Source organism: Rhipicephalus sanguineus, chromosome 1 (assembly GCF_013339695.2).
Source record: "Rhipicephalus sanguineus isolate Rsan-2018 chromosome 1, BIME_Rsan_1.4, whole genome shotgun sequence".
Lineage (NCBI taxonomy): Eukaryota > Metazoa > Arthropoda > Arachnida > Ixodida > Ixodidae > Rhipicephalus > Rhipicephalus sanguineus.
The window spans coordinates 118653140-118678563 of record NC_051176.1 but is presented as its reverse complement, the minus strand read 5'-3'; the positions used below and the strand labels follow the sequence as shown (position 1 = coordinate 118678563).

Below are 25424 nucleotides of genomic sequence, written 5' to 3'. Positions count from 1 at the left end.
GCGGTGCCCGTCTTGATATTCAGCTGCATCGACGAAGGTGACGCCTGTGGTGTCGCCGTAAGCTTTGATGAGGGAGGCGGCCCGTGCCTTCCGCCGTTCCTTGTTGTATTCAGGGTGCATGTTTTTGGGCATGGGGTCGGCATGTAGCCAAGCCCGGATACGTCCTGGGATTGGGTGTTTGTCTTCGTGCTGGCGGTGGTAGCTGATGCCGAGTTTAGTTAGAATGTGCCGACCCGTTTCTGTGAGGGTGAGGCGCTCCAGATGAGCCTGACGCTGCGCTTCGATTAATTCGTCGAGGGTGTTATGGAGTCCTAATTGGAGAAGAAGTTCTGTGCTGGTGTTGTTTGGTAGTCCGAGGGAAAGCTTGTAGGCTCCGCGAATGATGATGTCCAGCTTAGTTTTTTCTGCTTTGTACCAGGTATGGAAGGCGGCGACGTACGTGAAGTGGCAGATAACGAACGAGTGAACGAGGCGGATGAGGCTTTCTTCCTTCATGCCCTGCCTTCGGTTTGTCACCCGCTTTAACAGCCGCGACGTGTTGGCCGTCTGTCGGAGGATCTTGGAGATAGCCGTTGAGTTCGCACTGTTGGCTTCGATGGTCATGCCAAGGACCCGGATGGTGGAAACCACGGGTATGGTGCCACCGTTCCCTGTGTGACGCTGGATTTCTTCGTAGTAGCGTTTGTGCGTAAAGCGCAGCGGTGGGCGTCCGCGGAGCGTTGGGCGATATAAGAGAAGCTCCGATTTGCTGGGGGAGCATCGGAGTCCCGTGCCTTGGAGATAAGTTTCGACGGTATCGATCGCGTTTTGCAGAGCGGTTTCGATTTGGCCGTCGCTGCCCTTCGCGGCCCAAATCGTAACGTCGTCGGCATAAATTGTGAGTTCAATACCGTCGATCTTCTGGAGTTCCTGTGCTAAACCGCGCTTATTCAGAAACATCTAATTTTTCAATCTATGGTAAGATAACTCCCCTGCTTAATTTTGTTTTCCGGCTTTTCTTTAAAGCGCGCGAATTCAAAAAAAAAAAAAAAAGCCTCGTGACTGCCGCCTAACGCGCGGCGCTTTTAGTGCCCTCAAATGTAAGTTGAACGAATTATCAAAGGTTGCTCTGCGCACGAAGGTCGTTTGAACAGGGGCGAAGCATGTAAGGGCGAAGCATGTGGGGAAGGGTGTTTCAGCTCGACTGACGCGGAACCTGTGGAGGGGCGAACCATGCAGTGTGCGCAAGTGTTTCCCACAGCAAAATCACTGCTAATGGGCAATGAGAGACAGAAGAAAGATTAGACACAGAAACCCGCAGTCCGCATTTAGTTAACGTGCACGCTGCAAATCTTTATTGTTAACTACGCACAAGAGAAATCTCCCACCGGCACTGCATTGCAGGTCAAGATCCAGTGCATATATATATATATATATATATATATATATATATATATATATATATATATATATATATATATATATATATATATATATATATATATATATATATATATATACACACATGGAGTGGCCGGTGAACGGTGGTGCAGCGCGAGCAGTCGGTTCTTGCATGGAACTCTCTAGCCGATGCTGCCTGCGTCGGTGTTGTCTCTCGCGGGTGAGAACGCGTTCTCGTTCCTCGCGAGCTCGTAGTTCAGCGTTCATCGCAGAAAGAGCGTTCCCATAGTCAACGCGCGCCGTTCGCTTTCTCTCGCCACACGACGAGCGTTGAGGCGGTGGCGCCCTCTCTTGTGCTCAAGCAAATGGACCGTACCGACAGCAGACCACGATGCACGATGCACGCCGACACACCAAGACCCTAAGGTGCTTCGTCCCTAAAACCTAGCATCACCTAACTAAAGCCTAGCAACAACCTAGAAGCAACCTAGAAACAACCAGCATCACCTACCTAAGACCTAGAAACAATCTAGCAGCAACCACATTAGTCTTCAGAATCGTACAGTTTCGCTATTTCAAGCCTTGCGCGGCTTAGTGCAAGCTTCGCAAATTTTTTTTTTTTTTTTGCTGCCGTTCTCAAGATCGTCGTTGATCTGTAGCTAGGCGCTTTCCCCGACGCACATTTTGTGTTCCAGCATGACGTGGCGCCGGTACGCACTGCAAAAGTTGTGAATGAGCACATACAAAATCGTAGGAATGCTGTGCTCTTCTGGCTGGCATGAACATTTGTGAAAAGTATATGAAAGTATACATAAAAGCAGCCATGGTGCGACACCCCGTTTACGCAGCGACTGCGGACGACCTCTATAGGTAGGTGCTCGCAAAGTGTGGAGAATCTTCGAACGCAGCATAACTTTGTGCGAGCGCTCCACTCGTCACTACTACTCTCTGGAATGGCAGCAGTGTTTCTTTTTTTTGGAAAAGGGGAATGAAAAAATACTAATATATACATCAACCAAAATTATTCCAGTTTACTGATACTACTTCCATAAACGTACCAATCTTTTGTGAAATGCGGACCAAAGAGCAGTTGGGATGTTTGTGTTTCTTTGCCTGTTCGTTGTACGACTACAAGAAGACAGGAGGAAAAAAAGACGAAAACTAGGTTACACGCCAAGCATAAGAAGCATACCGTTAGATCTGAAAGCATCGAAATTTTAGTTGCCGTCATAATACGATCCCCACGGAAGCCGAAAAAATTTACAGTGGCTTAGCTCGGCTATGCCAGGATATGCGTACGTAGCAAAGGTTCAACTGATTATTCTTAGCTTTCCAGATTGTCTACGATTACTAGGCTTCTTCTGTTAATTCTTCGAATGATGAACCGCTAATTGCCAGGCAACTACTTCGGGATCCGTTGAGATAAGCTTCTCGGCGCTTCTGCGCCGTTGAGCAGCATTTGCGCTCTCCTTCTCCATGGCGTTACCCACCTGCAAACGCCAGTCAGAGACGCTATCAAGCGGCTCCAGCGCAGTGTCAGACGGCGACTGCACAGCGAAGGCGAATAGCTGCGCGCGCGCCGGCGCCAGTGTGTCTGCCGCGGCTACGACGCCGCTCCTCCCGAACGCGCAGACCAGCAGCGGTGAGTCGCGCGCGGCGGTGGCGAAGAGCGCGTGAGATGCCGGCTCCGGTGAGCCAGCTGTGTGACATCACTGATCCTCGCACATGCGCAGCACGGCTCATGAGGAACCACGCGAAATCGGCTCCGGCTAGGCAAGTGTAGCTAACGCTACAAAACAGCTAGCAGACGACACACCAGCGCTCCGGTGACGCGATGCGCGCGAAGAGAAACTACCCTCCACGCGCATGCGCGCAAATACTGCTACGTGTCGCCTAACGTAGCTAGTAGTACAGAAAACCACGCGCTCCTGTGTTCACTCTCAACAGGATTGGGACTGTACTACGTGCTGTTTGCGTTGAAGCGATAGACAATTTCACAAGGAGGCTGCCATTTTTAAAGCACTCCACAGCCGCAGCGCCGTCTATCGTCTGCGACGTTTTGCCGCCCTTCCGGTGTGTGGGGTTCCGCGGCGGTGTATGCAGCGTATGCGCTCGGTTCACAAGGTATTGCTGTTCTTCGCGGTACACGGGCAAAACAGGGCAACGCTTTTCGAGTGTAAAGGCGCTGATAAATAATCGCTAAGCTTTCAGCTTCAAAATGGCTGAAACAGCAAGCAGCGGCGGCCCACGAGACGTTCCCGCAGCAGCGCCGACGATGAGAATAATGCCAATGCAGTTCATAAGCAGCATGTGTAAATTGGTAATTGCGTTGTATGCTTTGTTATAGCTGGCCGGGTGAGGTTCTTGGAATAATCACTATAAAAGAGCGTTAACATTTAGGACAACTGTCGAAGTATAATCGGAGAAACGTAAATGGAGACGAGCGAACACGTAGGCCATTGTCCGGCTGCGCGCTAGGTGCGCGCATTAGTGTTTAAGATGGCTCCCGGGTTTCCGTGCCGTGATTATTCAAGTTCAACGTAACTCTAATCGCTAAGATACCATTTTGGTTCCGCTTGGCACGTTGTAATACAATGTTCACGGAACGACAGGAGCACAAACACCGATGCCTGTGTTTATTCGTGTCGCCGTCGTAGCTTGTGGCCTCTGATCCTTCCACAGGAACAAAAGTACGACGTGTGAGCTCAAAATTCGGCGTAGAAACAACACCGATGATATAATAAAAATAAGCCTGTTGCACATCTGGAAGCGTGGCATGGCGTAAGTTCGCTTCGGCGCGAGCCGCCGCCACTAGCGATACGCCGAAAGGGCGCTCGTTTTTGGTAACATTATTGTCAATTTGTTTTCTGGCGAGTATTTCAGAAGCATTACGACGAGCGCACGTGTCCAGGTAACGACCTGGCTTTAACGAACGTGGGCCGATTATTTACGACACCCAGGCTGCCGCGCGAAAAAAAAAAGTGCGGTTGTCATAACGCTACCCCAGTTATCGTCACAAAATTGACAAGTCGAGAAAGAACGTGCTCTCGACGAAACGTTAGAAACGCTTACCTACGCCAAAGAACACATGTCGTGCGGGCCTTTCTGTCATGTAGACTGAAAAGTGCTCATTCAATAATCTCGAAATTGCATGCACTAAGATGGAACATTTTCTAGCCACAGGCATTGTAAATCATGTGCTGTAGCATAGAAATCAGAGAGGTTCATGAGAACAACTCTTGGCCAAACATTCTGTGTGTTAATCTTCCGCCTTGACATTGGTTCTCTTTGGTACGTGCAGATGATAAAGTGTACCAGCACCCAAGCACAATCACAAGCTGGTGTGGTGACTTGTAGAAATGGCCATAAGTGCAGACACCACATATAATATACTATTTGCGGGAGAAGAAGGCGTGAGACCTGAGAGACGCGAAGTCATTTAAAAGGATTGTGCACTTCGCATGCCTTGGCTGCCAGTCTATCAGGCTTCCGTAGCTGTTGCCGCAGCCAAACACAGCGCAGTGGTAGCTTGTCGACCTGTTCTCGTCCGACATTTCGATTTGCGGCAGCACAATTGTTTCAGCGCGTCGAAAAATGGAAACACGCTGACCTTTCATGCACCACGCAGTGCAAAACTCGGGAATCCGCACACACCAGCGGCAGCGGTTGGCCGAGGTGGAGGGAGAGAAAGCGGTGAAAATACACCGGTTCGAGGCTACGCTCCTCCTCTCCGTGAAAAACGGTCTATAGCTGTAGCAGGCGCGTTTCCTTGCGCCGGGTCTTTGTTGCTATAGCGTTTGCTTCGACCTTGCGGCCAAACTGCGACTTTTTGTTCGGAATAATAACGCGTTCTTTAGCTTGCGCACGTCCCTTTGACACAGTGAGCATTCGCAACATTGCGACGTTGCTTGAGAGCCAAGAGATATTGGCGCGGCGCGAAATATTCTAACCAATAGCGAATGACAAATGGCGACAACGGCAGGAATTGAAAATTTATTGCCTTTGTTCCGCCCAATAATGCATAATCGTTCCGTGCATGCTATTATGAGAAAGAGAGAGAGAGAGTTTCGCGCTTCCCGTGATGAGACAGGCGCAGTGGGAGCGGGCCGACATTTTTTAAAAACCAGTCGTGGAGGATACATGGCTAATTTGGAACAGAAGAGAGCTTTACGTTGTATAGCGACCATATTTTGCAAGAATGAGTGAACGTGACTGTGAACGCCCGTGCTGTGAAGCAACCTGAAACATGGCATGAACTTTGAAAATTAAGAAGCGGGGACTGCTGGGGCAGTTGGTGCATCATTGTGAAATCGGTGGGTGACAAAAAAAAACACACACACACACAGAACAGGAAGAAACTTTGTGGACAATGTTTCTAGTGACAGACTATCGTGGGGCAAATTTTCGAGGCTGGTCAAATACGTGCACTATGAGACGTGTGTTGTGCTATTTGGCAAGGACGAAGACAAAGAAGAGGGCAAAGAGAGCGCGTGCCGATTCATGATTATGGTTTTAAATGCGAATGCATTTCTTAGTCGGGGGTTGTCGTGCGTCCCTGGTCGGCGTGCGCACAGATTTCTCCGCGCGCGCTCCTTCTCGCCCCTAGCAACAGCTGCGCCGCGCCTAGCAACCGGAGCAGGTGGTGAGCGGCGGAGGTTAAAGCGGAGGAGGAGCGCGCGGGCGTGTGATGGCGCTCACATCGCGGAGCAGCGGAGGGTAAGGGAGAGGAGGAGTGTACCCGGTGAGGGCGCTCGCATCGCGGAGCTCGCTCGGCGATGCGAGTACGGGAACTGATATCGCACGCCGTTGCCACGTCTCCCGTTCGAGACGCGTCTCCGTACAAGGACTTGTACACCCTTGCCTACACCGGAGACGGAGTCTTTGTGGTGACCGTGTACCTCGCGCCCAACCTCGCTCGGGACGCCGTTGCTGCGAAGCTGGACGCGGCTATGGAAAGCGTGCGTGTGCGCTCCAAACCCTCTGATCCCATTGTCTTGGTCGGCGACTTCAACGTTGACGTGCGCAAGAAGAGTGGCGAGTGGCTGGTGGAGTACATGCAGACCAAGCATTCTATGCATTGTCTCTCTGCCACCTCCGACAACACGTGCCCCACTACCATTCACGGGAGTTGCATTGATCTGGTCTTTACGCGAAACTGTGCCGCGCGTATGCTTCCCAAAGACCCTTTGACCGTGCACTTCAGCGACCACAAGGCTGTGATTGTGGCCGTCAGGTACAACGATAACACGAACGGGTGCTGACGTATGAATAAATAATGCTTACGTGCACACTCTCGTCTCTCTTCATTAATTAATCGCACACTCATCGGGTGCAACCAAATGCATTCGCATTTCCTCACGATCGCCTTCGGGGAGGTGCGGCTTTTTTTCTGCCGGCTCTGCATGGCTCAACGAAAATCTCAATAGCTACGCTGTAATAAATGTGTGCCAAACACGCAAGCATTACATTCCGCAGTCGGTCGTCTTGCGCGGATCTATCGGCCGAAATTCTACTTGTTCTGTTTTTATTAAATAAATAAATAAATAACTAAATAAATAAATGAAAAGAAGTAATAAAGATATATATATATATATATATATATATATATATATATATATATATATATATATATATATATATATATATATATATATATATCCCTCTCTTAACCCTTCCGTTACCTTGCGGAATTCCGCAGAACTGATTTGCAACACACTGCTACATAACTTAGTGTTCTGCGCTCCATTTACGAACCAAGTTTCCTTGCACAACCGACAGCACAACTTGTTCAGTATACATCGCGCATCACGAGCCGCTAGAGGTATATTTTTTTTATTCTGGTGATGCGCTGTATATGCCATGCGATCAGCTGTGCCGTTTCCGATGATTTCACAGTGATTTGGAGCCCAGTGCAAAATTATGTTGTGGTTTAAAGCTGTCGCTATCGAGTATGTCTTCAGTATTTCGTGTCAGCGTGCTACCTTTATTTGTTAAGCTGATTCCTTTTAAACAGAGTAACGAGGCCTGCGAGTCACTGAGAACTACTCAGCGAAGAGGACCTGGCTGTAGACCTATGAAGCGTAAAGCTCAAAGTACTGCATAAATTTTTGCCGTTGTGCATGTTGTAAAATGGCACAGCTTAAAAGCTTTCTTTTTTTTCTCTCTTTCTCTTGGTAGGCAAGAAAAAAGAAAATCCTGCTCTATGTCTGGAGGCGAAAAAGCAAACGCGAAATTAGCACTACAGATGTTTTTGCAAAAGTAAGAGTGAAGACTTTATCGATAATGTTGTTTAGTGTCCTTACATTAAAAATATTTGGGAAAAATTACTATTTTTACGGCAGCAGATGCGTATCCCTTAAGACAAAAAAAAATGGGTGCATCACAGCGTGCTCTTTAAATGCAAAGGTACGTCTCCACTTCCCCTTCCCCCTTCCACTTGAATGCGTGCATGATATGTGAGCTTAGTTATGTGATTGACGTAACTGCGCCATTTTCTCAAACTTTAGCAAAATTACTTACATTTCATCTGCGGCGGGACGTGCCAAGAGCCATTTCGGAGACAAGTGACCGCGCTGCTATTTCCAACCAAGGTGTATCCCTCGCCGTCACAAGAAGGCCAAAATGTGCTGTTCAATGGCACGATTGCGTCCTCGGCCACAATGACCAGTCCAGGAGGCGCAATATCATAAAAGTCTTTTATGTGGCACTCATTTTGCGCTGTAAAAGACAGTAATGAAAGGAGAAGAAAAACAAACATAAAAACAATGAACCTATGTACTAAAGGTTGCGCACTGCATTCTCTATGGTCCTCAAGCGGCATTAAAGTTGAATTGATTCCCTCCTGCAACCAATGCTTCTCAGGTTTATGAACTTATAGAAGTTCTGTAGCATCTCATGACCTCTGCCAACGCAAGCGAGGGGATATCTTAATTACAACACTAAGAAGAAAACCCGCAGGTAATGGACCGCGCTGCTATGTCCAAGAATGCGTTTAGCATATTTTGGGAGGTTGCTGTTTGTGGTAATATGCGTTATCTGCGGTTCTCTCCATACCACTACGTCGGGAACGTGAATGCAATCGCGATCTTGCAGCACTGTACAATGGCCGCACTTAAAGGAACTGACAACCAATTTTTAGGGCACCTATTTTCCTTAGCGCAATGGAAAACTAACTGGTCAGAGTGTCTAGCCACGCACTGGTAACGTGGAAAACATCGTCAAACATTTTTAACGAGATTTTTTCTATCTGCGGCGAATATGAAGTCTTATACACACTTGACAACAGATGCTACAAACAGTGAGCGCGAGAGCGGTTTGTGTTCAAGCGCAGCGGTTTACTGCGCATGCGTGCACTCCGAGCGCATGCGCCGCGGCTGGACATGGGCCACTGGCGGCCCCGAAGGCAGCGCCGCGTCTCACCGTGCAACACCTTTTACCTCGTAGGCAGTACAGAACAAAGCGGGGATAGATAATAATATACATACTCTCACTGTGACGACCAATTATGGCGCGCATGACAGCATCAAACTACGCACAGCAAAGTGGCCGTCTTCATAATCCCGCTTCAAGGCTCTTCCGCTATAGGCTGCGCGACATACCGGTTTTTGTTACCTTTAAGCACGATTTGAAAGTATAAATCCTACTTACAACGCGAAAAGGATGCTGGAATCTGTCACTATATTTGATGATCTTTTCATTTCTACCAGGATCTAATCAAACGTTCTGCCCAGTGTTCGGTCCCTTTAACGCAAGCGAGCATGAAGGTGAGCTACGTTCTATTATACTATTTGTACGTTTATATTTTGTGTATGTATATATGTTTATATGTGCGCATTGCAATGGCTTCTATTCTGCACCCCTTGAACCCACTTGTGCCCAATTGCGGCGACCATGCGAAATAAGTGTACCTGTTGCGGTTTACTATGACAATGTGCCATGTAGAATTGTTTTGTCGTGCTGACAATGTGCTGACTACTGCTTTGGTGAAAAAGTTTGTCGTGCATTTTCTATTTCATTTGTGTTGTGGAGATAGGTTTAGCACAAAGCTTACCCTACGAGGCGACCGTGAAGGGACGCGACGTTCTCCACTGCCGCAGCGAACAAAGACGCTACGGCCGGGTTCGTCGACTCCGGCACGGCGCAGAAAAGGCACTCGAAGCAGGATGTCAACAAACAACACGGGTTTATTAACCCGGGATGCAGCACAGTACGACAGTCACGGGCTTGCAGGCCGTAAAGGGAACTCCGCAAGACCGATCGAGTGCGCTTGCCAGCGGCGCTACGACTATCACACAAAGGACAGCAGTCGAGCGCACGGACGAGAAGCCGCGTGCCAGAGCAGCGCGTCAACCTCCCGTGCCGGCCTAAGTGCATCTGACGCGGGCAAGCCAGTGCCAGACAGAAGCAACAGAAGCGAGCTCAAGGGGGAAGGGGGTTGTCACTGGCGGCCAATGAGGACAGGCGTTGCGCAGTGACGTAAGCTAGCTTGGTGGCGTGAGCATATGAGCATGTCCAGGCATACCCGGACGCGTGCCCGCGCGCCGGGAAGCCGACGCATGGCTCGCAGCAGACAGAGGCCTGGCGCTGCCGCCGTGGTCGCCATACTGCCGATTAACGGCGGTCCCCGGCGCTCGAGCCGCGCGGGGCCCACACACGCTCTAGCTGGGGAATGAGGCGCCAAAGGGGAGGGCGCGCTCGATTCCCACATTCCCCCTTCCTAAAGACCGAGGCCAGCATGTGAAAGAGGCTGTCCGAGGCCAAGTGGCAAGGTCAGCTCAGCCGCAAGGGGGCTGGCCACCGGGGCAAAGTCCAACAGGGAGGTATCGTCTTCCCGAAGGTACAAGTCCATAGCTCGGCCATGGCCACACGAAAGTTCCACCACGGGGGAGAGCCAACTCTCACCTCCTCGTTCGCCCGTCGATAGGCACGCTTTCTCGTCGCTTCTCGTTGCCGGACGGCTTGGAGATCATCTTCTCGTGCGGCCTGGCGCCGCTTCCGTGCCGCTTCGGCCTCTCGTTCTCGTACACCGGGATCTTGTCGGCGCCGCCGCGCAGCTTCGCGGCGCGCTTCTGCCTCGCGCGCCCGCACGTCGGGGTCCCTTCTTAGAGCGCGAGCCGCCGCCGCCCTGCGCGCACGCCGCTCAGCAGCCTTGTCCGTCTTCCGCAGACCCTCTGAACGCGCGCGCGCCAAAACGGCGCGTTTGTTGTATTAAGGCCCGAACACACGTACGCGTTGCAGCGCGTCAACGCGTGACTTTTTGACGCGGCGTCGCGCCCTCTCCCTGTGGAGAGGGAGGGTGCGCAGCTTCGCGTAGCCGCGCGCCCTCTCTCCCCATAGGGAGAGGGCGCGACGCCGCGTCAAAAAGTCACGCGTTGACGCGCTTCAACGCGTACGTGTGTTCGGGCCTTAATACAATAAACGCGCCGTTCGGGCCTTTATAGAGCACCCCCTGGCGTACGGCGCCGCCGAAGAACACGCGATCGTCGTCGCGCGATCGTCTCTCTCCTTCCGTACGTGTGACGCCATTCCTGTTTTCATAAAACTCACCTTTTATTTTATCATACTACAAGTAACGCCCTCTAGTATCGTACCATCTTGCATTTTTCAGCGTATATGCATTCGTTATATAGTACAAGTACCGCCCTCTACGGCCAGTTCAAGAACTAACGAGAGGCGGTTACCTACGACGGGACGCTCGGGCCACGCCATAAGGAGCTTCGCCCCTAAAATACGGCAGATCCCACGCGTTATCGGAATCGGTTTCATGCGAAGCAGTCAGCGAGTATCTCTATACTGTATTTTGTGGCTTTGAGCCAAGCGTTACGAGGTAGATCTAGGTACATGTTTTTGTAAGTGTAGTAGCTGTGTGCACATCGTGGGCTTACCAGGCACGTCGACAACACTGGTGTTCAAAGGGTGACTTATGGCTCGACGTTACGTCAGCTCTCCCGTTAGAGTACATACGTCAGTATTCTCGAAACTATATAAGTGCACTTCATGGTGCAATCATGTGGATATCATAAGTAACTTTCGTTAATGTTTTCCTCCAGGGTCGAGCAGTGCTTCAATATAGCTTGCTTACTCATAGGAATACAAATGTAATACACTGCTATAAAAGCGGAGACAACTCTGGAACCACAGACATTAATCTGATATGACGCCTGTATCGTAGGAGTACATATGTAGTTTTTATTGTTTTCTTGTAAAATTAGATAGCCAGCACCGTAACCACAATTGATGTTGCACCGACATTACACCAGCAGATGCTGTTTTTCCAAACCAGTTTATAGACCTGGCGTGGCTCTGTGGTAGAATACCTGATTGCCACGCAGAATGTTTGGGTTCGATTCCTTCTGGGATCCTAATTTTGATTATTTCCATTTGTCTGGTCGACGCTGCCGATGTCGGTTTTTCTTAACGCTCTCGCATTTAAATTACCGATGTCTGTTCTCACCGTTCCTGGGTAGATATAAACTGTCAATCACTTGAGGCGCATACCCATGCACCGCGGCCCGTGGTAAACGGGTATGTGCCACACGTGTCCGGAGAAAAGGGTTTGACCACGTACGCGACAGGATTTTCACGTTAATCATGTCATGACCCGACAGTCCCATTCATCAAATCCTTTTACCCTCCCATGCCAATTTTGGTCTGCACCAAGTTAACGAGGCGATCATGAGAGCCCCCAGACGTAGCCGGCTAGATAGATATACAGATAGATACGTAGATAGAAACGCTCAAAGTACCAAAGGTTCGCTAAGAAATGCTTCGCATTTAATAACGTGACTTGTGTGACGCGTACGTCCTGAAACCCTTTCCACCAGTAACGTGTGGCACATGCCCGCATAACACAGCCCGTGGTATACGAGTATCCGCCACAGGTGATTCACAGTTTTTGTCAAATCAGGGACAGCGAGAACAGTCTCTGGAAATCCGAACGCGATGGCGTTAAGGAGCCCGCGTTGCAGAAAATCCGGCGCCGGCGTCATCGGCGTTGTCGATGAGCGAGAAGTGCCAATGGAAACAAAGAATAAAAATCCCGACTCCAGCCGGAATCGAACCCAGGCATTCTGCATGGCAATAAATTATTCTACCACTGAGCTACGCCAGTGCATCAAACTGCTTAGGAAAAGTACCCTATACAAGCGTCATGCCGTGGCACCGACAAATGTTATGGCAGTGTTGGCTATCCGCTTTTATAACAATGTAATAAACATTGACTCCGCAAGATATAGTCAAGCGTTAGTCAAGCGTTACTCGAATCCGCTGACGACCGCAACTCATGATATGCACGTCATATAACCTTAGTATGCACTTCGTTGCGATAAAACTAACGCCTCTGTTCTAACGTGAGTGCAGACGTTACGTCGGACCATGAGCTGCCCCTGACCCGTCCGTGTAGTCGACGTGCCTGGCATGGCCACCATATTTAGCCAATGACGTCGATTCACTTCATAACGCTTCACATAATAAATAAATAAATAAATAAATAAATAAATAAATAAATAAATAAATAAATAAATAAATAAATAAATAAAAATCTGGCATAGGCTGCTGCTTCCCAACTGCTTAGAATGAAATCGATTCCCACAGTGCGTGGGATCTGCCGGAATTTTACTTTCTCCTTGCTTTACCACGCGGTTTTAGAGGTTACCGTAAGAGGCTCGAAAGCCAACAGCACTGTGCTGTCGTCTGCTACAACATCGCTCACGCACTTCAGTGAGGGAGGCTTGCATGTCTGCGCACTTTTGCGATGTGTCGTGAGCATGAAACACGCTTGAAGGCTTGAAGGAAGCAACGTCGCCGCTCGACGTTGCTTCCAAGGCAACGTCGAGCGGCGTCACTGCTCTTATCGCAGCTGAGGACATCCACGGCCACAACACTACCGCCCCCGCTTCCGCGCACGCTCAGAGCTATCGGATTGCATCTGTGCTGCGTCACAACTCACAATGTAACTATTGTTGACTAGAAGTGCTCCAGGCCGAATGAGGAGCGCATGCGCGCACGTGTCCTTGACGCCGCCGCTGCCAAATCCTGCGACAAACCGCCTTCGCCGGCAGCGTCTCTACCCAGTAACTCATAGCTCGGCAGCACAAGTGCCGTGCCCAAACTTGAGCTTGGGTTCCCTATAGCGCTTTTGTGGCCTGTGATGTGAAGGCGTTTCCTCGCGTGAATATTGCGTAAGAACCGTCGTTAGCTCACCCCAGAGGTGTGAGACGCTCACGCTTGCAGCAGTTGTTTCAAGCTTCCATCAGCGTGAAACGCGTATTGTGTCTGACTTTTGTTCACTGCTGATAGATTAATACATGTGGTCGCTTTCTGGCCTGCGGAAAATTAACCGGACATAGGTAGTGTATAATTTTACATCCTGCATTTTAAAGACGACAGTCTTCCTTGGAATAGCTGAACGCAGAAATTTTGGTCTGTCTGTCTGTCTGTCTGTCTGTCTGTCTGTCTGTCTGTCTGTCTGTCTGTCTGTCTGTCTGTCTGTCTGTCTGTCTGTCTGTCTGTCTGTCTGTCTGTCTGTCTGTCACAGATTCAGCCACCCGACCAAAGCTTAAGCACTTGCTGAACGCCCAGCCATCTTGAACTGGTAGCTGCGTTCATACTTGTGAACATTGTCGATCAAAAAGCAAATATTCAACATCAATACGTAAATATTTGGTGGTGTGTTCCTTTACTAGAAAATACACAGATACGTAATTCTAAAGACCCTAGTGTTTCTTAGGCTGCGCTGAAAATGCGACGCGGCCCCGCCACGGTGGTCTAGTGGTTATGGCGCTCGACTGCTGACCCGAAGGTCGCGGGATCGAATCCCGGCCGCGGCAGCTGCATTTTCGATGGAGGCGAAAATGTTTGAGGCCCGTGTACTTAGATTTAGGTGCACGTTAAAGAACCCCAGGTGGTCGAAATTTCCGGAGCCCTCCACTACGGCGTCTCTCATAATCATATGGTGGTTTTGGGACGTTAAACCCCAGATATTAAATTATTAAAATGCGACGCTATGCACGAAGAAGCCCTATGCCGACGATAGGGTGCTGCCACCTGGCAGTGGCCCTGGGTTCTGCGCAAGCGCATGTTTCCCGACGCCACTGCCAGATGGCGTCCATATCTCACGCAGCGCCTCCTCTATTTTATCAATGCCAGCCAGATGCGGCCGATTCAACATAGAGGAGGCGTTGTCTGAGGCAAGGTAAAACATAAATGGCCGCTTGATGAAATACAACCACTCTACAAGACATGCTCAGGCAGCGCAGGAAAAAGACCGACCACCAAATTGCAGTGGAGAAGCGCCGGCGTGCCGACGCCCGTCGTCTCAAGCGTGCCCAGGAAACGTCCGAGCGGATGAGCCGCGGATGAGACCAGGGCTCATGTAGTACGGCCGGCAGAAGACTGTCGTCTTTCGACGACATTTGCAGCGCAGCACGCAGATACGCGGCCATTTTATTTCTGAATCCGCCCCCAAGACATCTGTCTCCACAAGAGCGCATGCATTCTTGGACATGGCATGGGTGCCGCGGTGTTTAGCGGCATCTATGTGTGTTTGCGTGCCGAAGCGTGCGCATAGCGGTAGCCATGGGCATGACCTGTTACTGCGAATCAACTGTGTTGGTGCTTGTGCCATGTGCAATGCCTGCCGGCTGAGTTCTGCGCTGCGACAGAAGGAATGGTTGATATAGGATACATAACCCCCAACTCAGAAATACTTGGTTCACCAGCAGGTACTGGTAGCACATTGTAAAATTCGCTGTCAATTTGCATCCAAAGCCAGGCGTTCTCTGCATTAGCAAGGCTAGAGTGTACTCTAGCAAGGCTCTAGGCTGAGATTCTGCCTTTTATAACGCCGTAGGTCGTGGCCAACTAACTACGGTTTCTATATTCAAGTATACATGTAAAAACGGGAAAAAAGAAAAATTGAGCTCCGATCTACGCTTTGAAGGTGGTTGGCCAGCGAAGCTGTGGTACCACATGATCCGATAGACCAGTGTGACGTAGCCTTGAACGATTGAGCAATGCACTGCATGAAATAATTGAGAGCAAGACAAATAAACGTACTAAACGCTGTTCTTCGGGAGTCTTAACTGTCCCTGCAGCCTTCCCATAGCACTATCACAATGCAAATGAAATCAGTTGCTAAGTGTGTTCTTTTACATATGAAAGTGTAGTGACGTCACTCTCTTCTTCTCATGCTACAGTAGCCGCTTCCCGACAATCGCAGCTTATGCAACAGTAATCTTTACCGGGAAGCACATGCCGCAAACGATACGTGTTTCGCACTGTTAGAAGGTGCCTTATACCGTCTATCATAAGGCGTTGACGCTTGCTTTGTGCGTCTCTTTACTGAAGCGAATACAGAGGTGCGTCTTGAATGCGTAATTGTAATGGAGATAAGCACTTTTCGCTTCAGTTTGTGGAATGGTTTTCTGTCAACCGTTCTCACGATGGAGACGAAGAAATTCTGGGGCCCGGATCACATACAGCATCGCTGTAAAATGTTCTCGCGAGAAAACTGCGGTAACATTTACTAAAATTTGCCTTCAAAAGAGGAATTTAAAACCCAGGAAGTGTAGAAAGAACAACCGCTTGAAAACTCCATGTTTCTTGATCTCGCGGTAACAAGTAGATCATTAACAGAAAAAACCGGCCCTGCCCAAAAGGCGACGCAATGATAGCGATAGCAACGCATTAGACGGCCACATTAACTAATGTTCGTGGTTTTATCAGCTATATATTAGTAAACATTCACGTGCTAAATAAATTAACGGGCCTGGTGTCACGCGCGCACAGAAAAACAGTAACTGATGTCACATTCAGTGACCGAGAAGGTTCGGTGTCAAATGCTGGCGTGATGAACAGCGCACACAGAAGGGAGTAAAATACTGGCGTAGCCAGGATGGGGGGTTGGGAAGGGGGGAGAGGCAGTTTCAAAGACTCCACCCCCCCCCTAATGTTCAATGGTTCATGTGTATATATACACGCACACATACAAACACACGCGGGAATATACATAAAGGGTGGTTGAAGCACACCTCCCCTTTTCCCTTTGTTCAACGCACTTTTGCCAGTTCATGAGTAAGATTACTCGTTGTGTCCTCCAACGTATGTTTGATTTCAACGCTCCACCACACAAAGTAATCGACAAACGCGCTATTAGTGAACGTGACAAGCACCAAAATAATTATACTTGGACGAAAAACATGAATCAGCCCCAAAAACGCGACAAGCAACTGGAAAATTCTACATTACATCAAAGTGGAGTTGGGCGAAAAATAAATGAAATTTTAATTTAGAAAAATATCTATGCCCTGCCTGCACCACCTAAGTATCGCAGGCCAAAAGAAAAAGAAAAAAAGAGAAATATTCTACGAGGGAATAGGCGTAAAAAGAAGCCCAGACCTGTTTATTATACGCGGAACTGGCAGCTCTGCTATGAGAGGAACACTGGCAGCTTGCCAGTTCCATGCGGTTGCCGAGTCATACATTGAGAGTAAAGCCGTGTTCAGACTACAGTCGCATCTGTCATAAATGTCGTATCGCGTAACAGCTGCATCGTCCGTTTGCTTTGCTAACGACCTAGTATGTTCACGTTGAGCTTTTCGGTAAGGTACTACGTTTTTTACGACGAGCCATCACCGTTCTGAAAATGCGTTGCGTCCCCGCTACAATTGTTGCAGCCTAGCAAGGATCGCGTGTTTGGCCATGGCTGTGCTGGCGGTGCTACGGGTCATGGTTACAGGCCACGGGCACGCAACGCAATAAACACCGGCAAACCAGCTGCACAGACACGCTACTGCATGACTTGCAAGACGCGCGTGAAGACGCGGAAACTGGGGAGGACGCAAGCCCCGTGAACGGAAAATGAAAACCGAAACTGCTTTGCCCATTGGTCGTACGTAACGGTCGCATCAATAGTTGTCGTAGAAGTCGCGGGCCCGCCAACACTTACGCCTAAAACGTTACGTATTTTACGCTAAATACAGCAACGTCTGAACAAGCTCATTACGTTGATTACGTTTCCGGTCACGATCCTTACCGAAGATCCGTACGTTGCGCACGTAGTCTGAACACGGGTTAATTTGTTTCTTGAAATCGTTTTGCGATCGCTCCGAATGTCGTGTCATGCGGGCGCACTATCATGCGCGATCTTGAAATTTCGCACGCTGCAAGTAAAGCGTGGAAAATGTAATTTCACGGGACATAGTGCGATGAAATCGACTAATGGGTTATTTTCGCAAACAATATAACATAATTTACACTAAAGGTATGCAGTTAGTTTAAACATCACGCTGAGGATTTGTTCATCAGCTTCATTCATTATTTAGGCAATTAAAGCACATAAATTATCTCGGCGGCGATAGAGGACAGATTAACTGACACCCTAAGCGTAATAATAATCGTGCATCGTAATAGTGTTCTTTTAACTACTTGGCCAACGTTAGCGAAGACACCCTGTGCAACAGTTGGTCAACAGATGTTTTCAATTTGTTACCGGATTAATACTGCCATTTTGAATACCGTGAGTTAAAATGACCATGATAATTTTGAACGACTGCGTACTCTTGATTATAGGCCACATGGGCGCGCGCAGTATATGACACTCACCCTGTACAACAGACGTCGATTTCGTGTCGTTAATCGGATTGTGCACCTCGGGTTCGGTGGTACGATCGCTCGAGGCTTCGATGAGGGGCACACAGGTAGGAAAAGGATCGCTCCACACGCCCTGGCCGAAGCAGTGAATTGTTGATTTTCCTTGAATACGGTACCCTTCTTGGCAACTGAGCTTGTAGACGTCTCTGTTTTCCTGTTCCACTTTCAGGTAACGTGTTTTCGGCATTTCAGGGCAGCTGTAGAGGTCTGATTGAACGGAAACGCAAAAAAGTGAGTTTCGCCGCAAGGGCCAGGCAATGAATGCGATATAGCAACAAATTGGAATGTCACGCGAAGAACAGCAAGCAGCTGGAAACATGCAGCGCGCTGCTCAAGCACAAAAGACGCACGAAAAGAACACACACAGGAACAACGTTCACGGCTGGACATCTAACGCACGCTGCTCAAGCACAAAGAAAGACGCACTAAACGTGTGCACAGGTATAAACAGGACGAGCGCGAACTAACAACTGTCTCAGCTGTCATTTCTTTGCGCTTGAGCAGCGCGCTCCTTTCGCGAACGGGGCCGCTGCAGCGAGCGAAGTGACCGTCGTGCGCTCTGTAACTTCAACGCAAACTTTCGGTGAAAGCACAAAACGTACAAACCGCCCCCATCACGAGATAAGCGCGCGCGCACGGGCGACCATGCCCTGTAGGGAAAAGTACAGGTTGTAGAGGAGCGCGCGATCGCAACCAGCGGGGCCACGACCTCTAAAGCGCGTCCTTCGCGCCATCTCGCTGGTAATGCAGAGAACACTCTGAAATGCCGCCGAGCTCTGCGTACCGCCAGCGGTAAATGGTGGATATAAATAGCTCGCGGATAGCGTGCTGAAGGACGTACGCTCCGTGGACGAGCCGGCTAACGCCGCGCGCTGCGGAGCGAGGGGTCGCAAGTCCGAATCTACGCTTCGGAAAACATTGTCTTAATCATTTATCTTTGTGGCTTTCATATATATAGCCCCGCCACGGTGGTCTAGTGGTTATGGCGCTCGACTGCTGACCCGAAGGTCGCGGGATCGAATCCCGGCCGCGGCGGCTGCATTTTCGATGGAGGCGAAAATGGTTGAGGCCCGTGTGCTTGGCTTTAGGTGCACGTTAAAGAACCCCAGGTGGTCGAAATTTCCGGAGCCCTCCACTACGGCGTCTCTCATAATCATATCGTGGTTTTGGGACGTTAAACCCCAGATATTATTATTTCATATATATATATATATATATATATATATATATATATATATATATATATATATATATATATATATATATATATATATATATATATGGGACATGACGGTAACGGCGACACCAACGGCAAAAACTAGCCGATAGTGCCCATATAATTGCTATCGCAATAAAAGAATAATGGGCATCCGAGATTTGGCACGACAAAACACTATGAACTCTCCGAGGTAGGGCCGCCGAGGTTCATGTGTGAAAATGTTCACACATGAACATTTTCACACATCCTCAGAGTATCCTGAAGGCATAATCAGATTAATTGTAAGGCATATCAGAACACGTCTAAGCGACACATGAGTTTCTTTGCTTTCCTCCTGCTTTGTTATTCATCTGAAACGCATCGTACATGGTCCAATTATACACTGGCAGCGAAACTTTCATCACACCTTTGGTACCTACAGCAGATGTTACGGAACTACAAAGAATGCCGATAATTCATCCTTCGTTATTATGGAGCAGATGACGCTGCTTTTACCGCACTGGGCATGTCGAGACAGGATGCATATGCAGATATACCCGCTGCTACACTGCGAATACCAGCTCAATTGTAGTAAGTGTGGTTGTAGGAAGCAGGTCCCAGTGAAATTGAAGGTGTCATGGGAAACGGCATCTAAGGCGAAATAAATCGCAGCGCGTTGCTACTTTCAAGCACATCACCGAATAACGGGCACATAAGTGAGCCGTGCTTCGTGATTGTAAGATAGACAATCATAAAACTTCAATATGACTTATGCCAAATAGCGTACGAGCAAAATCACTATTATGCTGTGAAATAAAAATGTATGCAATTGCACTCAACGTGAAAGCGGTAGGAAGCGCAGATCAGTGATTCGCCTGCTATTCCGCGACGCTGTCGCTCACGGGAAAGCAAGCGCTGTCGTTCAAAGCTTGCAGCCCGCTCGGCGCGCATGGCGGGAAAGGACACCTTCATTTGTGATGCAGTGGCGCCGTCTCTCATCCTCCTTTCCATCACTCCTCACACTCTCTTCCCTTTCCCGCTCCCTTGCTATACTAACTATACACGGCTATGCTATACATGGTTTGCCCTGCGTGACGCCATACATGGCTATGCTATGCTTTCCCCTTTTCCCTTCTCCTTCCCTTCCTCAGTTGGTCAGGAAATGGAACATACTGGAACCAGTTGGTCTGGGAATGAATTAAACCAAGTGGCCTGGAGCCATAACGCACGTAGTAGCTCATCGCACCCAGGAACTGCAAGAAAGAAATGAGCACGTGGTCTCCGAGTGCGCAAGTCGCTCAGGTATTGTAACACGAACTATGTTACACAACGAGATGAAATGAAATTTAAGGCTTACAGTGAGTTCATATTTCGTTCACGAAATGTTCTTTGCCCTATGGTTAAAGATTGGAACACTATCATAAACAATAGTTGCTTAATTATAGCAATAGCTTTAGTTGCAAGACAAAATTTTCAGTTCTGCCGATGTCATATTCATAATCAGGGTGATGAGCCGTACCAACGTAAGGAATACAGACATCAGTCGCATTGGGTGGATGCGTGGAAATCATGACCTATGCCACGCTGCCTGCATGAAATTCTTGATGGCGGCATTCTACGGGATTTGTAGTCGGTTCGGCTCATGGCGCTACTAAACGACTAGAGGCAGTCTCGCGTAAGGGAGTCGCATGTCTTGACAGTACCGGTTTTCTGCGGCGACAAGGGCGGCTCAAGGAAATACAAAGGAGTCCAAATGGAGGAACAGTTCCCGGAAAAGACATCGTGCGATACACCGACAAATGCGCACCCTGCATTTAGTTTACGCATACCGCTGAGTGGCGTGTGGAACAAGACTGTACGCAATATTGCAATGTTCGTTCCCGCAGAGAACACTTGGCGACGCATTTCCCGCCCTCAAAATGCATGCAGTAGAACTCCAAATTGTTACGAGTATGATGTTTCGAAATGGTACTTTTGAAGCTATATAGACAACACACACCTCGGCAAATTTACCACCTCTTCTGCTTTTCTGTTTGATCAATGTGTAAAAAGAAAATGCGAGTATACTTACCGTGGCCGAGCAGTTTGATTTCCCTGAAGGAGTTATAGTTGTCTGCCTTGCGGCAAAGAATATTTGCCCGTTGGTCGGGTAGAAGTGTGAACTTTGCTCTAGAAACATACAGACTACCAGACAATCCTTCATATTCTGAAAAGAATGGTTTTGAAGAGAACTTAAGAAAGTAGGAGAAGAATGAAAAAAAAAACATCATGCACAAAGGACAATGAAAATGTTTGATAGGCCAATAGCGATACTTTCCTCTTAACTGTTGCCGCAACCTTAAAAAAATCATCTTTAAAAACTAGCATGGCTTACTTTAAATACGCAACTTGAGATTAATTTTGAATGCCGAAGTAACTGATACGAAATTATCCTTTCTGTTCACTTCAGTTCAATTATCCTTTCAATGTTGCATGAGGGCTCTTGTGTGAGCCGCACTTTATGAAGCAAGGGCCTGTACGCAATCTGTTGTAGGTAGACTCTCACCAGCGCTTGAATGTCGGGGACGACTTGGCGCGCCATGGACCACGAACTCCGACGGAAAAAGCTGACGCGGCGCTTGTGTAGGGATGTACATTACATTGGTGGCAGCGGTGACAACGGTAACTCATGTTTACACAAAGGAAGGCTGCCTCAACAACGGCAATAGTCGGCGGTCCACAGATAAACCCTATGGAGGACGATAGGTCGTCGACAGTCCTGCAGCCTGCTGTCCAGACTACTACGGAAAGCTTAGCACAGGCCGCGGTGGCGCCAGCCTCGACAAACAACCCACCGCTGCCGCCAAATGTAACCTACAAGAGTGCGTCCACACACGATTGCAGGCGAACCGCACAATCCAAGCAATTGTTGTTGTTGTTGTTCACCTATTAACTGTGGCTGACACCCACTGTGGGGGATTGGCCAGTTCTGTCCTTTTTTGTTCTCTTCCTGTATCCTCTCCTTCGCGCACCCGTCACTTTGTCGCCACCTTCAATGCGCGCAACTTGATGCACTATAGTATTATATACAGGGTGTTTCAAGAAATGTGTCCGAAAATCACCAGAAATAAGGGAAATGGAATATTTGTGCGCTGTCTTCATAATAACTTTTTTCTGTGGTGGGAGACATCTTAATATGACGAGACACAGCAATTACGATAGTAATTAACTGAAATAATCAACCTTCTTAATCGGCGGAGAAAGGCGGTCGGGACAAATGAGAGAATTGCTTTCCTTCCTGCGAAGACGCCATTGCCGCTTGGAGATTTGGAAAAATCGGTCGCTGGTAATTATTGCGGAGCAATGAAATTCAAGCAAATGTCCCGGCGAACCGAAACCGAAGCTCCGATGAGTGCAACTAGCAGACAACCAGAATGACGTCACTGTTCACTACGACGAATGCAGTGCTGTTAGTTCTGCATTTGTTAACGCAAGTGCGCCATACGTGCTCCAATCGCAAACGAAACCCGTACAACCATGAAGCGAAGTCGATCGATGACTGGTACAACAACGCTCGCTCGTTCTGGATTTCTCGGAACAGTATGGCAGTTGCGCTGTTCCGAGTTTCGGTTTCACCGGTGAAATTGCTCATTTCATTATTGGCTAATAAATTCCAGCGGCTGCTTTTGCGTAATCTGAAAGCGGCAACAGGCTCTTCGCATGTAGAGCTGCAATTTTTCCTTTTGACCCGACCGCCTGTCTCCACTAATTAACAATTAATTAACTTAATTTCTTTAATGACTCTCGCAATTGATACCTGTACTAATGTTAAGAAACTGCCGCCACAGAAAAAGTACTTACGAAGGGAGCACGAAAATATCTTGTTCCTTATTTTTGAGGATTGTCTGTCACATTTCTTGAACACCAGGCATATATATATATATATATATATATATATATATATATATATATATATATATATATATATATATATATATATATATATATATATATATATGTGTGTATGTGTGTGTGTGTGTGTGTGTGTGTGTGTGTGTGTGTGCGGCGGAGCGATATGTATGCGACTGCACAACTTCGCGAATTAATGGACAGGCTGATGAGCCTATCCGCCACCTCGCGGATGGGACCCATAAGCGAAACATAAAGAATAAACATCTCTTCGTGCATCTATGACACAATATTTTACTGTGCCTGAGCAGTGTGCTTGATTGGGCTGGTTGGTGCATTGGAGATGAAGAACAAAAGAGCGCTTAAGATGGAACGAGATGAAGACACAGACACGGCGCTTACTAACCTGTATGCAATGAAATTAGATATCTAGGGGGTACTAGTGCGACAGCTTCCTGATAATGTGCTCGTGCTGATTATCATTGTTGCATGGTCTGTATCACATGTATGCGCATTTCGATTATGTTTCCTTGTTCTGCGCAGATACCGGCTTCCTATATATTACAGTTGTTCTGCAATAAAGCTTTGCTGTTAGTCAGCGCCGCGTCTGGGTCTTCATCTCGTCCCGTCTTGCGCGCTGTTTTGTTCTTCATTTACTATGCCTAAGGGCAAACTATCGATATATAAGAAAATAGTCCGCTGGGCGATGCAAAGCTGGCTTTGTTGTTTGATGCATCTAATGACATTAAAAGGTAGATTTCAAGTTATGTGAGTATTTTTTCATATTACATCACTTTAAAATAAATCTAATCATTACAACAAAGACGTAATCATATATTATTTACCTAAATCGAGACACGGAACTTATGGGCTGCCTAAGGCGAGGTGCGATTATTTCGTGGTTCGAAACTGCTGTGTATGAGTGATCGTTTGGATGCGTCATGTCTTAACTCGGGCGTACACGCAACAAACACGCTTCTCTTGCAGCGGAATTATTTGTAAGAGGCTCTGCACTTTCACTGGGATTTCTTTCTGTAGAGCGTAGTGACTGCTGTAATAAGGAGAGATCGCAAGGTAAATCCAGATAAAGCATGTCCTACGCTCAAGATATGCAAATAACTGTGCACAATTTAACAAGCTCAAGGTGACTACTCGAATTGGATTCCGCGCCAGTCACGGCCACTAGCATTACGAATATACTATAATGCGCTCTTACGAGTACACAACTCCGTGATACTGTTTAGCACTGCCTTTTACGCAGCTCCTGCAAACAGAACTGCGCGAGTGTATACTGAGTGAAGGTACTACTAGGTGAACTTAATGGCGCTCGACCAGCTCTACGTTTATCGCAATATAGCAAAGTACCGTGTAACCTGTTTCAGTTCAGCTTTAGAGAATATATATTTGATTATGCCCTAAATTCCAAGTACCATGTATTGCACGTCGATGCGCGTCATAACACCATACTTACGAAGTTGGGCACTTATTGTGACGAAAAGTTGTACTGGCGTAATACTCGAACAGTCCACCAGCACTTCTCTGTTCGGTTCCACGTAGACTACGCCGCCGGGGGCAGTGTATGTTTCAGTCTGGAGGTGCATGTAGAGATTATCCCAATCTCTCGATTCTTTGCCGAAGCAGTCAGGCACTCTTGGAACCCACTGGCCATTATTGCATCGGGAAGTGGGTGACCCTCTTAGAATAGTCTCGCCGACAGGTTCGCAATGAAATATCAGCTCGGTTCCATGAGGGACGCTTTCTAGGGGTAGTATGCGAATATGCTTATGATGAGCCTTGAGGCTATTCTGCCTCGTCAGGAGTGTGCAGTTTACTGGTCGTACATCTGAATGATCTGCGAAAACAAAGAAAAATGAAAAAAAGAATCGTACTGCACGCTTATATTGAAGCGATTAGTCAACCACGCGTCAATTATACATTATTGAAGAACAAGATCACAAAATGAACGACAGAAGTGCCGTGAATGACTAGACAGATGGACGCTAGCAGATCGGTCAAGCGCTTCCGCTACATCATAGCTCCTCCTCCATGTGCTGCGGTGAAGAAGTCTTCTCGACCGTCCCAAGCTCGGCGTATATTGCCGTTCACGACGGCAAGCAATTTCATCGAATGGCCGTTGTTTTGCATGCCTGTCAACGCCGCACCTGAACATTAAACATGTAGAAACACAATCCGCTTCCATGATCCGAATGCATAATTGAAAAGCTAGAAAACTTGAAAACGTCCTACGGAAGCGCTAATATGTCAAGACTCCGTGGTGATGAAAAATCCTTGGAACACGGGCTGTCGC

At 48.1% G+C, this 25424-nt stretch overlaps 1 protein-coding gene across 1 annotated transcript in view; it reads right to left on the bottom strand.

The window, feature by feature from the left end:
* Positions 1 to 25424, bottom strand: part of LOC119396734 (sushi, von Willebrand factor type A, EGF and pentraxin domain-containing protein 1) — a 229425-nt gene that overhangs the window by 19236 nt on the left and 184765 nt on the right. Inside the window, exons 17-20 of the mRNA XM_037664045.2 lie at positions 24588 to 24968; positions 21300 to 21434; positions 17983 to 18237; positions 7900 to 8097 (exon numbers count right to left, since the gene is read on the bottom strand). Coding sequence (XP_037519973.1) covers positions 7900 to 8097; positions 17983 to 18237; positions 21300 to 21434; positions 24588 to 24968 — 969 coding nt within the window. The remainder of the gene's footprint in view (positions 1 to 7899; positions 8098 to 17982; positions 18238 to 21299; positions 21435 to 24587; positions 24969 to 25424) is intronic.